The sequence below is a fragment of the Trachymyrmex cornetzi genome, unplaced genomic scaffold (assembly GCF_001594075.2).
Source record: "Trachymyrmex cornetzi isolate Tcor2-1 unplaced genomic scaffold, Tcor1.1 scaffold646, whole genome shotgun sequence".
In the NCBI taxonomy this organism is placed as follows: Eukaryota; Metazoa; Arthropoda; class Insecta; order Hymenoptera; family Formicidae; genus Trachymyrmex; species Trachymyrmex cornetzi.
Window position 1 is genome coordinate 1,610,915 of NW_017299966.1, and position 17,213 is coordinate 1,628,127.

The window sequence follows — 17,213 nt, forward strand, 5'->3', positions numbered from 1 at the left end:
TTCTCTCATATACATTAAATTACACGCACGACACCCCAACATTTCTTTTACTACGTGCTTAAAATGTTGCTGTAATACGATTATCGAGCAGACACCTATATACATAGGATATAAAAATTTAAGTATATCGAACCGAGCATAATACTGATTTTTTTTTCTGTAAAATTTAGTACAATCTACTTCATCCTGTAAAAGCCTTATGAGTACGATCCTTATTTTGTGTTTTAAATTTAATTTTAAAAGAAACATACCTTAAATTAAGATTTTGTGTATTACTATGGTATTCGACGTTTATAAAACATGCAGCGTTGTTTCTTATAGAGAAACGACATGCTAAATATTTACTTTATTAAAATTGTACTTATGTATTTTCGATGTAATTGTTTATTTACATATATTTATTTGAAATTTAAAAAAATTAATGTAAGTTATGTCTCGTTGCGTCGTTTATTATGGATTGTAAGAGTATTTACGTGCACTTAATCGAACAATAACAAGACTCCGACTCTACTTAAGTTAATGGAAGGTGAAGTCGCGCTTTCGTGAAAGCGATGATAATTCGGAACTCCCGTTGAAACCTTGAAACCCAGGCCTTTCGCAGCTGCAATCGATAATCGATACGACCAATTTGATGAACACGGGGCCGAGATATTTCCAGCATTCCTCACCTTCCTGGCGATGAAGTATGCAGATATCATACCCCTTATAGAATCTTATTATAGTCCGACGAAAATTCTTATAGTTTAAATATGCCAGTATATACGGAGTGCCTCAAAAACAATCGTATTTTCTTTCAGCTTGGTTTATCGACTTGAGCTCAATTTCTCTGCCATATAATAATGTTATCTAATATTATAAATTGTTGCAATTTTGTAAAACTCTTAGATATGCTACGTCACAGTAATAATATTAAATCTCAAACTTTTATTAAAATAAGATCCGTTTTAACTTGTATAGATTTTTAATAAAGTTATAGATTATAAATAACAATATTAACTATATATAATATTGCATTAAGTATAAACAAAAGGATTGTGCCGAATATAGCATGTAATTCCATTTTCCGTTGCATTTTCGTATGATATTTTACTTAATCTGATTTCGATTTAATCTGATTTTATTTCATTGCACATGGGAGACACTTGTTTGTGCTTCTCACAGTTTTCAAATATTTATATTGATTGACGTTACCAGTAGAATAATTGGATTAAATGCTGCAGGAAGAATCCAACCAACAACCGCAACATTGTTAGCTGGTTTTTGCGCATATAGGACATGATCCAATTAACTATCTTCCTATATAAATAAAATCAAATTTTTGCTTACATTGGATAAGAAAGTTCAAAAGAACACAATATCATCTTGTTAGCATATATTCGCTATAAAAAGCTCAATCTATAAATATAAAATTACCAGTTTGATTGCAACAAGTTTTCACAAAAGTAACATGTGTCGCGGCAGACGGAACAGAAGGCGATATTAAATCAATATTCAATTTATTTTAATAGCAAATTTAGATATGTTGTAAATGTGCTGTCATATGAGACGAAGAGTTAATCTAAATAAAATACGAACGGAACTCAGTTATGCAAATTGATTTAACTGTTCGGAGAAGCTTTCAGTTCTATTCTGAGAACGACCATTCGAAGTCTCTGTGTCAACAGAGCGAGAATCTCTCTTCTCCTTTCTCATTTTCTACGAAACAATGCAGAGACATTAATTGTTGCTGGCCTTCAACATGGAAATTGGAAATATTATCCTTTGCGATTCAGTCCCGCTGTAGTTTGGACGAAAATTCTTGCAATTTCATGATAACTATGGTATGCGATGGTATATTATTACCATTTTCGTATTGCCATTGTTCTATCTACAGTTCCGAGATATTTTTAAAAAAATTTCTTGCGCAAAATATTTCCTCTGTCTGCAGCAGAATATAAAACCAGTCATTGCCAGTACAAAATTGTTGTCGTACAGTCTATAACAAAGGACAATGAAATAATGTTCGCAAGAAATCCATTTCCCGTAAAACTAGATTCTCGTACTTCAAAACCTAATATTGTGTTTAATATTTCTGGAGGTTATTTTGATTTTTTGTATAATATTCCTTGTATAAAAAAAGCTGCACCTTGATTATATTTCTTGATTTAAACTGATCGGACCAAAGATAATTATCTGTTTTAATACTTTTATTGTTTAATATTTTTATTGTCGTTTATCGTTGTTTAATACTTTCAGATACGTATATATAAAAAAAACGGAGCTTCATGCTAAAAGTTTCATGCCTATGCTAACTAAGAAATTAAATTTATTTAGCGTCCACTGTCCGAATGAATTAAAGCGCTTTTGCCATGTAGCTGAAACGTTTCCACTTCACTGGACTAAGTGAAATCACCATTCACAAAATACCCAAGCGATATGTTCGCCAGTAGCGAAAATTCGTTCGCAATCGCACGTCGGAAATAACATTGCTTTCCCGTTCACGCGTTTGAATCCAAAAATGCAAAATTTCACGGACCACTGCACGCAGAAATCATGGTAAATGTCGGACGGAAAAGAACGGGGCTATGTCGCTCTGAAGAATTGCAATATCCGTTTAAAGGAAATTTGTTATCAGCGCAACTGCGAACGCATCGTAATTCTTGCAAATCAAGAATCGATACCGTCCAACTATCGAAAGAGGGGAGTCGAACGGGTTCGTTATACAAGGTGTCCTAAACCTGGGTGCCACCATTATTCAGTGGCGAGAGGGTTAAAAATAATTACGGGTCGGGTTCGATAACGAGAAATTAATTTTAGACCTAGATAATTGAGAAACGATTTAGCATTGAGTTTCATAATTTTGAAGGAGCAGCGATATCTTTCACTGCGATCAAGTTTCATGAAAATTTCAATTGGAACATTTGTGCGAAATATTAAAAAAAGAAATTGATACGGGTTATACCTAAGTTCATTGAATTTTACCAAGTAGCCTGCTGATATTGTATATCTGTCTCTCATACAAAGTAACCATATTGCTTTTTATGTCGGAGGAAGGATTATCGGGTTACATGAGTTGAGAATCAGCGGAAGATATATTGCACGCATAATCGGCTGCAACACGCGCACTGTTGAATTATGTATCAGAAGACACGAAGCAAGAGAATTTGATTTGATGTTAAATATTAATATAAAACGAGAATGGAGCACATCATGGTGAAGAATTGAGAAAAAAAATTGCAAAATCGCGAAACAGAATTTTAATATTACCGCTTTTTTAATAACATCACTTTGAAATATGAATTTAAATCAGATTTTTAAATCTGCCCTTTTTGTATAATACAAATTTTTCTACATTTATATTCTGGAATTTGCTTACCCCTTTTCAAATTGTGGTGCTTTATAAACGTAAATAACGTACAGCGACCGGTCGTTAAGGATGTTTTGACTATACAATATCGGCTAAAAGTATCAGTCAAAAAAGTAGTTAAAAAGCCAATATTGTCTAATATTAATCAATTTTTATCACAAATACGCCCTGAAACTTCGAAAAACGAAATATGGCAGATAATATGGCTTATGTAGCCAAATGATCATATTTTGCAGTTATAGGTAAATAACTTTTAATTAAACGAGTAAGTAGATTCAAATGAACTCTTGCACAAATATTAATTATAATTTTATTAGCGTGTATGAAAAATTTAATTTAATTCGTAATGCTGTACTTGTTTATCAAATTTACAAATAAGTACTACACAAAACGATTTCACATAAAAATTAAGACTAGCAGAAAAGTTAAATAACTTTTAAACCAATTAGAAAATTGTGGTGAAATACTCAGACACGTAGAAATAATAGAACAATTAATGAATTTTTTAATTATTTTGATAATGCTTTGAAACAAACATCCTTAAAGCTCAATTCCTAAAGACGTGACGAAACGCGATTATACAAGTTTGCTAGTTAGGAACAGATGTTAGTTACTACTTGAATTGCGTAAAAACAGACGTTAGTTTCTACTACTAATCTAATTCCGATAAGAGCAGCGTCGACGTTCTCGCCTCCACGAGATTGCACCTATGCGAAGTAACCAACGCAAGTCGGTCGCTTAAATCTAATGTGTAAGCCTATCTTATGTACGTGGGGCCTCTAGAGTTTAATCGCAAAACGTTTGATTTATCGTTCGCAGGGGTACCAGCGGTATCGACATAGACCTCCGCCGGGTAGACATAGATCAGTGCCCGTTGCCTGCTGGATCCACACAGCTGAACATATTCGCCGCCAGCGACAAGTGCAAAAAGCGCACCACTGAGGTAATGCTAATTTCTCGTTGCGTTCTTCTCGAGGATCGATGTCTCCCGCGAGTGTCCTTCCTCGTGTCGGGCGCGACGTGCGCTTAAACGTACCGTACGGAATAGGGCAAAACCATCGGGGAGATGTTTTTCTGCGTGGCGACCGACTCTATTTGTAAATGCCACTGTCGACCCTGCCGCAGCTAACAGCTAGCATCCGCTATGCGAAAACCACTCCGCTCGCGCAGTGTTTTTCTCACCTCTTAACAAACCGCGCGCGCGCGCGCGCGTTATTGGCGTGTTTTACTTTTCATGGATTAAAACTCGAGAGGGAGAGAGAGAGAGAGAATGGAAGGAAATGCGTCACAGGTTTTTAAAATAAATGTTTAAGCTAAATTTCCCGAGATTATTGAGTTTTTGTGGTTTATATTGTCAGAATGATATTTAAATTGTAGTGTAAGTCACGTACTTTCCCTCGTGAATTTCTTGACAAATTTCGCGGAACGTTTGCGGTAGTAAAAGCATGAATGGAACCAACGTTAACTTCTCTTTGTAACGTGATTTGAAATTCTCCATTAAAATTTAAATCACAAATTTTTTAACATCTTCGTTATATTATGGAGAGATACGAGTCTAAATTTCTGAAAGTTCAGCTCTCTTCCTCACGTAAGAATGTAGGTAAATACACGGGGGAAATACCTGAAAATTACGGGAGAAATTATAGAATGGCGTACATATCGCTTGTCGGCCAACACCTTATGTAAACCCCAAACTTTAAACCCCGTGTTTTTTCGAAACCGCGTTTTTCCGATTCGTGGCAACGATAACTCACGAACTTGGAGAGGATCGCAATTTGGAGAGAACGTTTTCGAGCACACTTCTCCCCGTCGGTCGCGTGAACTGCGCGGGCTTTAGAAGGGTAAAACATGTTCGTTGTTATAAAAACGATATAAGAATCATTTTTCACGCTTTTTTACTCTTTCCCTTTCATGACGCTATTTTGTCTCATTTTATCTCTGTTTTTTTAATTTTCATTTTTATTTGTGTTTTGATCTTGTAATCGTAGATACTTATTTTAATGAGGATTTTTGTCTCATAACTGTAATATTTTTTAATATTACCTCATTTTTTACTTAAATGGTAATAGCACTACATAAATGAAAAACAATGAGTTTACCCGTTTTTAAGCTAAGTGCGATCCTTTTTAATAAAATGTTTTTAATTCTGCTGTTTTAAATAGCTCTCGTGAAATTGAAGTATTATAGATTACATTGGAATGTTGAAGCAATGATTTTAAATTATTAATATATTAACATGTTTTATGCTAATCTTAACATAAAGCTGAATACTGAATACTTTAAGTTATAATTTTAACATTTTAAATTTTTTCAATTTTCTCGTGGATAATTAATAATTTAATGTTTAGATTTCCAAAATTTGCGACTGTTTTAAAGATTAATCAATTAATTATTCTCCGTTAAAGCAATATCTAATCAAATGTGCTACGGGACATTATTTTAAGTTATTAGTACATATGTAGCGTATATAGATCGATTATGTAGAATAAATTTTCATTTGTGCGACATGTTATAACGAAAAGCAGATAAATTTGATAATCAAGAGGAACACTCAATCGTGTCTAGCCGGGAAATCAGCGAATTAAATCAGCAATAGTGAAACAATTCCGATGGATTATAACTATCCATAGTAACGAAAGCCTTGAACACGTCATCCTGATTAGATATAATTAATTGTTTTGTCTTCTCTATTCACAGTGCATCGCTATTCCCGGGCTTGGCTTCCGCCGCGGTAGTTATCGATGCGTTTGCAAACGAGGCTTCTACTACCCGGACACGAAATCGGACAAGAGGTACTACAATGGCACGGTCATTGAGGAAGAGTACGAGAGATTGATGATGGTGAGTAGTTTAAAGCCGGACTAATGTGTAAAAACAGCTCTCTATTTTACGCTCCGCAGAACGTTTAATGTCGTATTGTAATATCTTCTCTTCCTCAGAAACGGAAATTACTTTTTCACAGAAGTGGCAAAGTAACGTTAACAAAATATGTAGGGTATTTTGTTTTCATCAAGTTTTGATAAGCATTAGTCTTTTAATTTCAATTTTCATTGTAAGAATAACTTTTTTACAAAAATATAAAGTAACGTACGTATACTTTCAATTGATAGAAGAATCTATCATTAAAAAAAAAATGGAAATAGATACAGTGTATCTATAAATTTGTGAAAGTTTACAAAAACAATTGATTTTTAAACAAAAGGAGCATACAGCCAATACGCCGGTTATTTGTTGCGATGTAATGTATTTAAAATGATCTTTACAAAATTAAAATTCATAAATGTTTCGGCCGATATTCGGCCTTCAGCAATATGTTCTCAAATACAATTTTTTATGTCGGAAATTATATAAAATAAAATTTCTATTTAAATATGAAAGAATAAATCTCAATCATTTATAATATATGATGGTCATTTAATATAAAAAGTTGAATGTATCGTAAAAAGTTTTTGTAAATTAGTTGATTTTTGTGTGACTGTTAATATTGGTCGGTTATCAATTGTAAGACTCCGTGTCGTAAAGAATTTCCAAGTTCTGATAAGAATTTACAATTGAATATTTATATAAATTTTCATATAACTTTTTATATGATCATCATTTATCATTTTAAATACATTACATCGCAACAAATAACTGGCGTATTGGCTGTATGCTCCTTTTTTAACTTTTGTTTATAAGTATTAAGCTATTATTTACCACTATGTTGGAAATGATTTTTAATTAAAAAAATAAATTATAATTTTTCGTTGATGAGTTAAATAACTTTTTGTCTTTATACGTACTAGGAAAAATGTTTTGTTCTATAAACCAAAATTTGGTTGTAACAACAAAAATTTGATTGAAATATATCAAACTAAAATTTTTTGCTAAAATGTACTTAATAAAACTTTATATGAATTAAATTTAGTTGGTATATACAAATATTTTTGTTATTTACAAAGTAGAGAAATTATTTTGCAAAAGTAAGTACATTTTTCGTTATATAAATAAAATATTTGGTTGCTCTTAAAAAATGCCTCAACTAAACAATTTTGCTAAAGGCTCCAAAATTTTTTTTTCTAATGTGTGCCAGTATTCAATTACGGTTGGGCCAATTATTTGCTAAAAAATCGGAGAAAAATATTCAATTGTTCCCAAGTGTTTAAAAGTAAAATTGATAGCAGATTCTGAATCTCTTATTAAAATGTAACCCAGTATATAAAAACGGAAATTATACCTATAAATTTGTGAAAATTTACGGGAACAATTGATTTCCGATTGAAAAATAAATCATGATTTTGTCGATAAGTTAAATAACTTTTTGTTTTTGTATGGCAATTATATATGACATTTGATAACGATATGCAATTTGAAATTCATTTCCATAAACTTTCGATAAATTTAGTTCGCCGTTACCGCGTACCGTAGAGTGCAGTTTGAATGGAATATCCAGCTGATATCAGACTATCGCGTCCCATTTTCCCGTTCGGTCCTCTGGCTTCAAAAACAGGATCGCAGAGTGGAGGATCGTCGCGACAGCGCAATTAGATCGTCGCTGGCGGCAACGGCGCGGCGTTACGACGTAACGCACGTTACCGCGCATTCTATTACGGCGCATGGCGGAGAAACGGCGTTTTTTCCCAGTGCAGTTTTCACGTCCGTCGGACCAGCCGTCACTTCTGTGCTCGCAGAAGCGAAATGGGTATTGACAGCGAGGCGCGATGGCATCTATTGTCACCGCGCGTTACGTATCTTTTGTGATTTGATGGGCATTTCCATCGCGCGCGCGACGCGGTAAAACTATTTTCCAGTCGCACCCTTCAGTAGTTGGCACGACCGTTTGTAACCGCAAACGGTTACAATGGGTGACATCTCCTCCGCCAAACATCCTTAATAACCAGGAACCTGGAATATTAACGATGTGTCATCTTTTTTTTTTTTGGTGACCACCGTGGGCAGCGCTGATGTGTGCATTGTCGATTTGAAAGAACGCCAGAAAGTACGCTCGGAAATAATTATTCTTCACTTTTGTACAGAGGATTTTCTGTCCTTCCCATTGCGAAAGAAAACTGGGAAAAAGAAACTCGGAATTTAATTTATTTTTTCTTTTATTAGTCTTTTATACGAATTATCCACTAGTACATTTCGCACGATAAAATATCTTTTTATGTGTGATCTTTTAGACGTTCGTTGTCCTACAAATCAATCCTTTAAACGTGATTTTTTCTAAATTTAAACAGTATACCTATACTATATTTTTTAACGTCGTTCTGATTGTAAAAATAAATTATTTTGTACATGATTTTGGAAAAAATTTTTCACCACTTTATTTTTCAAGAATTACATTTTCACAATATATGTCGATTTTCATTAATGCTCGGACATTTATGGTAAATATTACGAAATACTAAAGAGAAAGGAACTTGCGAAGAGAGAAGTATGATCACATAGATAAGATGTTATCGATTTAGAATAGAATTATATTCGAATGAAATTATATATTTGCTAATTATAGAATTGATTTAGAATAGAACTATATTCAAATAGAAAATTATAGTGAATATGTTAAAGTATTCACGCAGAGAAGATTTTTATTAAAAAAATCTTATTTTAAAACATTAATATTAATTAGCAATTTATCAACATGTTCCACGTACGCCGCGTGAGTCATCGGTGAACCGGTGAACTTTTCGTTCAGGCTTTTTGATATAAAAGAAACGTATAATTATAAAATAATTTTTTACATATCATACATATGTAGATACATAATTATGATATATGATGCAATATTAGCTTGTTATGCTTCCTTTTTTATAACAATTTTTATAATTGTTTTAATCGTTTTATGAAAAATATATATTTTTTAACAAATATAACAAACGCAAACAAAAACACTTACCGGTAACTTATGTGGCGTGGTGATAAAATTATGTAAAATTGTCCTGACTCGGAACTTATTAACAATGAATACGTTGCCCTAATATAAATAAAAGAGCTTCGCGAAAATAATTGTTTTCATAATCTCAGAAATAAATTTCCCGACTGTACGAATACTTTTTATGCATTTGAATAATACAATTTTTGCTTATTATTAAGATAATATTATTTCATTACACATCTTTTCAGATAAAATAATTTTAAAAAATATACACTGAAAAATAGATTACATGATTCAGCAAAGTTACTACTATGACTTGCTGCGCAAGTTCAACATTTATAACTACTAAAAATTGGATGATCTAACAAAGGAATTATGTCTGTAAGCAGCGTGAGTGTTGGAATACTGAATTATCAGAATGCTAATTCAGCTAATTTTTGGCTACAATGAAAATTGCTAATGTAACGAGATTTCTTCATTACAGTAGTAAAAGTATATGTTGTCTCAGCTAGCATGTTTTGTAAAAATTTTAATCTGTATATTGGAATAATTTTTATAGAAAGTTATCTTTTCTGTATTAACAATTTCCTATACTATTACAACAAATATAATTATCTATAATCGTTAAATTCATTCAGATATATAACTTTGTTGATTTAACATAAAAAAATAGTGTCCGTATATGTTACGGCTGTAGATTTGTTGAATCGATGAAGTTTTTAGTTAGTTGTTTTAATCAATCTATTTTCCGTGTACGATCTATTCTATTTTTTATTAATATAAATTGTTAATTAATATTTACTTTTTAAAAATAATATTTTTTAAAAGAGATCTGTGTGTGTGTGTGTGTGTGTGTGTGGGCGTGCGTGTACGAATACTTTTTGCACTCACTGTATATTCACTAAAGCCGTAATTCTGATGTCAAATACAAAATGTATTTGTAACACAAAATTTGAGTGAAACAAAGAAAATTGATGTGACTCCAATATTTGTTATCGGAAAACAAAAAAATGTCTCTTTTAATCGCGATGACTAATTTCAGGCTTTGCTTTCCTTTGCAGAGAGAATCCGTTTTTGAGAAAAATAATTCCGCGTTTGTCAATAGGGCGAAAAGAGCCAATATGCCGAGAGCGGAGTATTCGAATGCCTGCCATGTGCCGAGGGGTGCGAGTCCTGCGAGGATGGCTCGCCCTGCGTTGTATCCCTGAACTGGCTGATGCGAACGGCGATACTTATCCTGGAGTGCTGCATCATCGCTTGCCTGCCAGCCGTCGCTCTTTTCACATGGAAATACGGGCATGTAAAGGTAGGAGCCATGGCTCTTTAGGTTCTTTCCAATCCTATCGATGGTATCGTTTTGCCGGAAAATAGTGGAGATGTTCCGCTTCGTTTTGATTTTTGATGAATAAAACGTGTCGTATAACCGGCGCTCGCTCCTCTTTAGCCACGCTCTATATATTTTAATAAATATATTCGAAGGAAAAGTAAGCGAAATAATATTAGCGTGCTTTTCACCTTTTCTGTTAGAAAGAGGTTTTTTCTAGCAGTTTATAACAAGTATCTACTGCTTATAATTAAGCAAACTGAGATGAGGCAATACAAACTCCAACTTTTATATATATATATATATATATATATTTCCTTTTCAGTATTTTACGATATTACCAATATTTATAAGAGAATATTCCTGTTTATTCACGGGAAAAAGGTTTTACAAGTTAATCTTTATATTTTTCGCGAGTTCAGAGCTAATTCATTCTCAAAGCGTAGTATTCCACGATGTTATTAGTAGTTACAGAAGGAATTAATATCCACATGAAAATTTGATTTTTCAATAATTGAAAAATATTATATAAATTTAATAAAGAATACTTAAGTGAAATTTCATTATATTACATATTAAACTATACCTTGGTTGTATTAGTAACTTGAAGTTCTAATAAAATAAATTTTTTTTAATTTTCAGTTTTTTATAATCATGAAGAACATGCTACATGTTTAGATAAATGCATTATCATATTAAAAAAAATTTGAAAATGTAGACATTATTCCAGATGGTTTTGCTCAAGTCTTACTCAAGATGATTAAAAAGAAGATGAAAATATGACTGTTCCTGCAAAACTTGAAATGAACAATTGTTTCACAATATTTTGTAATTAAAATTATTTGTTTTTATTATTTACAATTAGTCTGTACAAGGTATATAATTTTTCTTTTTAGTTTGTCACATTTTCTTACTGTTATTGACAAATATTTTATAATTACAAATATATGTTGATTTTTCAATGATTAGACATAGTTATTGGAACAGTTACCTTATTATCTTTCAAAACGTTCGCACAAACGAGTCAATAAATTTCTAAAATTGCGATAGTTAATAGAGAGAACGCGTTCTACAAGCATATAAATCTCTAGTCCGCACAGACAAAAGCCCAACAAGAGCCCAAGTAATGTTCGTAGTGAAATATCTATGTAGATGACATTCCGTCCAAAATCCATTATTTATGCAGGAGCAAGGCTGCAGTTAGACGGTGTTTAAAACGACGTTTTGATTTATTTTGCAAAAATGAGTTAAATTCATAAAATCCTGCGAATTAGGTTATACATTATAAATTATGCATTTCAAACTCGATTTATTCCGAACTACTTGACGCGCAAGTTTGGGCGTATCCAAGATTTTTTTCGAGGGAAGGAGAGTTACTGGTTAATATAATTCTGGTTATCACATAAATAGCAATTTTTTGCGCAAACCAATTGCTTTTTGGATATTTTAGAGTTTTGAATGTCCTTTTCTCGTTCCTAATTTTAAATATGAAAAATTAGGTTTTATAAATTATAATTTTTATCATAGAGCTTTTTGTTAAGTATCACTTTTGTTCTTTTTCTGAAGAAAGTTTAGACAAAATACAGTTATTAAAAAATATATAATTGTATGAATAAAGTGTACTTATAAATAATATTTTATCACATATATTTTTTTTGGCTCAAAAATTTTGCAAAAATTGTTTTTATACTTTTCAACTATTATCAAAGTTAGCTCTAACGTAAGTTTCCAGAAATTGACAACATGATCGTAACAGGAAGAAGAAAATATTATATTTAACAATATTTTTTTTACAACAAAAAGGTTACTTACAATCAAAGATAAAATTGTATTTTTTATAATTAAAACTGAAATATCCGCTCTCCTCCCTTCTGAATACGCGTTTATGCGCGAGTAATAATCTCATTTTCGAATAACACACTGTCTTTTATATTTCAGAATTATATATAAATTTTTACGCTTCAGCAGCAGCGTGATATCCTATCTTTTTCTCTCTGCACGAGTTCCATTCTCAGACTTCTGACATGTGCAGACCGACAGACTCGTTTGAACAAGGATAATATCTGAACGCTGTGACAAAAGCTCGGCGGTAGAAGGAAAGTGCCATTGTCACATTATGTCTTATCTTAACAGTCGATCGGATAAATCGAGGTCAACACGTTAATCCTGCTCTTCTTAGATCACAGTCTCCGATATGGCGCGTGATTATTCGAAAACCTCTTATCACACACATATCACAGGTGTGAAGGTACAGGGGATTATGTGTACGAGGGTCTCTTTAAACGATATCTAATGAATGAGTGTTCCGTGATCCAATAATTATGTCACGACGCCTATATATTACGTAATTGTGCTTGCGTCACAGTTCGAAATTATTATTCTAATAATCTGGTGTCGACTATATTATTTATTTAAACACTCACTTGAACGACTGTCGTCCTCTTTTTATTTATAAAATTATTTAAATTATATTATTTGATTTATGAAATTACTACTTTTATGTGTAATAAATTTATGAAATTGTCTCAGTTATATATTCAATTTTAGTATTTATCTGAATAATTATTGACATCCTTTCAAATTATGTAAACGACGACGGATACAGATAAAGTTTCGTACGAATAAATTGAACTGGTAAATAAACATCCAGTTCTCGCTCAACTCTATATTCAGATAAATCCGTTTTTCGATAAAGAGCTTATTCTGAATATCGGCTATCGGTTCTCTTTCTTCTTCGTCGCTGACTCTTCAAATAAAATTAGAGCCCGTCTTCGTATTAAAAATTCGAGGAATCCTTTCGACCGCGAGGTGTTAATTAGTCTTTCTGAGCTCCCAACACCTGCATTCATTGAGCCCTTGGGCTCGTGAAATAGCACCTCAGTCTTTGCCTTTAACGAGGGCGAAACGCGGCGCTGCTGTTCGGCTTGTTCTGGATATCAAAGAGGTACTCTGGGATCCGACACTAATTAACGCAATAATGGCACGTGGCGAGCTTCCTGCTGTTTTTGCGATGGTAATGACCTGGGCATTTCATTTCTCCATTTGAAAAAGAAACTAATGAAGCCGTCGAAGAATTTCGAAATAAGTAGGATCAACGCGTGCATATCTAAGAAATGTTTCGAGAAATATAAAATGGGAAATTTCTTTCATTAAATGTTGATTTAATTTCCTATTAAACTAATTAGTTTTAAGCTTTTGCATAATCCGTTGCATAATCCGTTTGTTTTTGGTAAATATTATACCTATCGTATTCTCTCACTTCAAAAGTAACACAATTTAAAAAATGTAACTTTCGAATTATTACCATAAACGAGTTAAATAAATATTATCCTGTCAATCAACAAAAGTGAACTAATTTAACTTTATAAAAAAGTCAAGATCAATATAATTAAAAAGAGTGATTATAAAAAAAATCGTTAAAATTATAGCAACTAAAAAAAGGAGGATTATGAAAATTTAATCATGTTAAGAATATATTCTTTTTGCTGATATTATTGGATTATAGTGAATAATTTTCTATCAAATTAAAAAAACATTTTTTCTCCTTTTCTGAACGTAAAACTAAATTTTTTGAATTATGTCACTTTTGAAGTAAGGATGCGACATGTTCCTTGCATTTTTTATGTTGCTGAATATTCAACAAAGTTTCTTGGAGTTTCTCGGTACTGGGGGATATTTAGATATTTATAACACAGAGAATATCGCCGCATCTTTAAATCGTACGTACATATCAGATGGTGGGCAAGGCATAAATCATCCCATGTGCATAAAATCAGCCGCTTTCCCGAGATAATTGCGAAATTGCAAATGCGAAAAAGTGACGAGAATGATTCTAGTGAGGACCCGTTTTAATTGAAAGCGGCGCGATATGTAAAAGGAGCTAAAGAAGAAAGAGAGGCGGTAGTGATGGAGATTCTGCTGTACGCGCTTTCAACGATAATTTTGCGGAATTTGCGACGAGTCGCCCCGTTGAATTTCGCGCAGAGAGAAACGGCCAGATTTGCTGTGGTACACTGTCACCGTAATCCCGAAATTGGTAGCGCCGAGGCATCGTCGCCTACAGAATAGGGCTCCCTCCTGCCTCTTGATTTTCCTCGGATGAGATCCGAGTCTGAAACATGCGACGTGTTCTGAGAATCCCGTGCATTAAAATTGCGCGTGATGTCCTGTAAGCTCTCGTAAAAAACGATCCTATGTCAGATAAAGGAAAGGTATTAAGTGTATCAAGGAGTGCATTACCATGTATAATTCTCGTATTAGTTAAACAAAAATTAAGTACGGAAATTGTTTAATCAGTTTGACATACCGAAAGAAGTTGTATAAACGCGTCATAAATTTTCCCATTTTCAAAACTATTCCTCTCGAAGATAAATCCTTAAAAAATTTTGTTCCATGTTCTTTATTTTACGACATTTTTTTACACGAGAGATCCTTATGTTTTCTCTTGTACATGCATCCTGTATGCGATAATAAAAAATATGATAATAATAAAGATATTTTAGAAGAAATTTTTGAAAACAGAAAAAAATGAATAATTTTATTAAAATTAATTGCGAAATGTTTCAAATTATCATCGCATGCTAATTAAGAAAAGTAGGATTAATATCTTTATTACGTATGACGTAATTAAAGTCAAGTATGTTTTAATTAGATTTAGATGACAAGACAAAGGCGGACAGAATAATCGCTTTCTTCCTTCCCTTAATGGCTCCATTAATAAATCTGAGTTGGAAGATAAACGGCGAAGCGCGCAAGCTTAGCTCAAGCAAATTCGGTCGTTTGATGTCGTCCAGCAAGCATCCATATTCGAGTTACGATTTACAAGCTTAATATCGCACCGTAATCAGTCTTATGAAGTGCCAGACGGTGTGTATATATATATATATGTGTGTGTGTGTGTGTGTGTGTGTGTTTGTTTTGTTGTTGTGTGTATGTGTGTATATACTCAGATAGCATATCCCGACGGTCATAATAATTGTCCTCGTCTGCAGACATAACGCGAATTATTTCAAAATCAGACTAATGGAACTTGTGTGTATTATAAGGGATTCACGCTAACTCTATCCGAAGCTCTTTTAAGTGAAACACAAATATTATTCTCTTCCATTTCGAGATTGCTCTGTTAAGAAAGAAAGAATCGAATAATCGATGAACACTACTTTAATAAATTAACGCTTTAATAAAATCCGCTTTGGCGGTCGTAGAATTAAAACAGGGTATTTTAAGACACGTGTGTTTTAATAATCATGAATTCGAAAGCCCTCAAGGATTTACTAATTGAAATGCCATTCTCCGCGATCAATCTCGTGTACAAATCACCTCTTAACGGACGATCCGAAGCGCCGTTATATTAATTCGTGTTGCAAGTTGCTTCCGCGATATTCTGTTCTAGTTTACACTCAAGTTCATGCAATAATAACACCCAAGTTTGTACCATAAATTGTATGAATTTCAATCACTACCGTATTCAACATTCGCATTAGCTATAGTGTTTGGAATTTCACAGCTGGCAAGCTTGCTCATGCTCTTCCGACGCAATTAGAAATTTTGCAACGAGAGAATTTGCAATTTCTAATTACAACTGGATAATCATTGTCGCTAAATAAGGGATGGAAAGAAGCAGATTGCTCACAATTTGTCGACCTTTAACTTACGTAGTCGATATAGAAAGATACGCTTCGAAGAGTTCGCGGATGTTGCGCAACTCTCTAGCAAAGCAGTTGGAGCGATCGTTTTTTGTTGGAGAGGTTGTTACAGAGTACGTTCGTCTCCCGAAGTTCGCGAACTGCAGCAGGTACGTCCTTCCTGGACTTACCGCTTCGGTAATTCGTGCAAATCGCCTTTTGCCAGAAAGGAAACTGCACTTTACTGCTCATAGAACTAATAGCCTATGCAACTCCCTACGGGGGTTAAGAGCGTGGTTCCAGTTCCTTTCTCCCCTTCCTTTTTCTCTCGCGTATCCTCGCTCTTTTTATTTGTCATCCACACAAGATGGAACACGGTGCAAAACCGGGTGAAACGGAAGCGACAAATAAGTCTGTCCTGGAGCGCGAATGAAACAGTCGAGACACGCGAACGGGAAATTAGCTTTGTTGCAGGGGACGAACTTTAACTCACTTTATTCGCTATTATTCTACCTCGCTGTTAGCGCTGCGGCGAATTTTGCGGCGTTTCTCATCGTGATGTGCCCACGACCTTTCCTTTATACCTCAGCACGTTTCTTGAATATCGTATGAAAGCACAAATGAATGAAACTAGGTGCGGCACATTTATAATCCGTTATCGGTTTTAAGAATGCGGTAGGCGATCGTAATAATACACTATACTGTATATCGTAATAATACGCTACGAGTATCGCGCTTACAGCCGTCCGTCCAATATATCGCAGACTGGTCATTAAATATTATATCGTTACGAATTTCATTGTATTATGCAAAGTATTCCGTCTTCATTAATATCGATCTCCCTTCCTTAGCCTTAGGACGGCAAGAGTTGAATAATTTATGAGCTTTAAGCAATTGAAAGATTTTAATTTACAGATATCACACAAATATTGTAGTTTCGCACACGTAACGAGATTATTTTTACAAAACTGTAATTTATAAGTAAAGAGAGCACGGTTTACATGACGCTTTTCTTTATCGGCCACAGACATGCCATTCTGCTAATGGCTTTTTAAAAAAATT

At 33.4% G+C, this 17,213-nt stretch overlaps 1 protein-coding gene across 1 annotated transcript in view; it reads left to right on the plus strand.

Annotated features, from left to right (window-relative positions):
- The window catches only part of LOC108767069 (uncharacterized), a 93,044-nt gene that overhangs the window by 64,060 nt on the left and 11,771 nt on the right, over positions 1 to 17,213 (plus strand). The window contains exons 3-5 of the mRNA XM_018516749.1: positions 4,166 to 4,289; positions 6,044 to 6,187; positions 10,309 to 10,509. Coding sequence (XP_018372251.1) covers positions 4,166 to 4,289; positions 6,044 to 6,187; positions 10,309 to 10,509 — 469 coding nt within the window. The remainder of the gene's footprint in view (positions 1 to 4,165; positions 4,290 to 6,043; positions 6,188 to 10,308; positions 10,510 to 17,213) is intronic.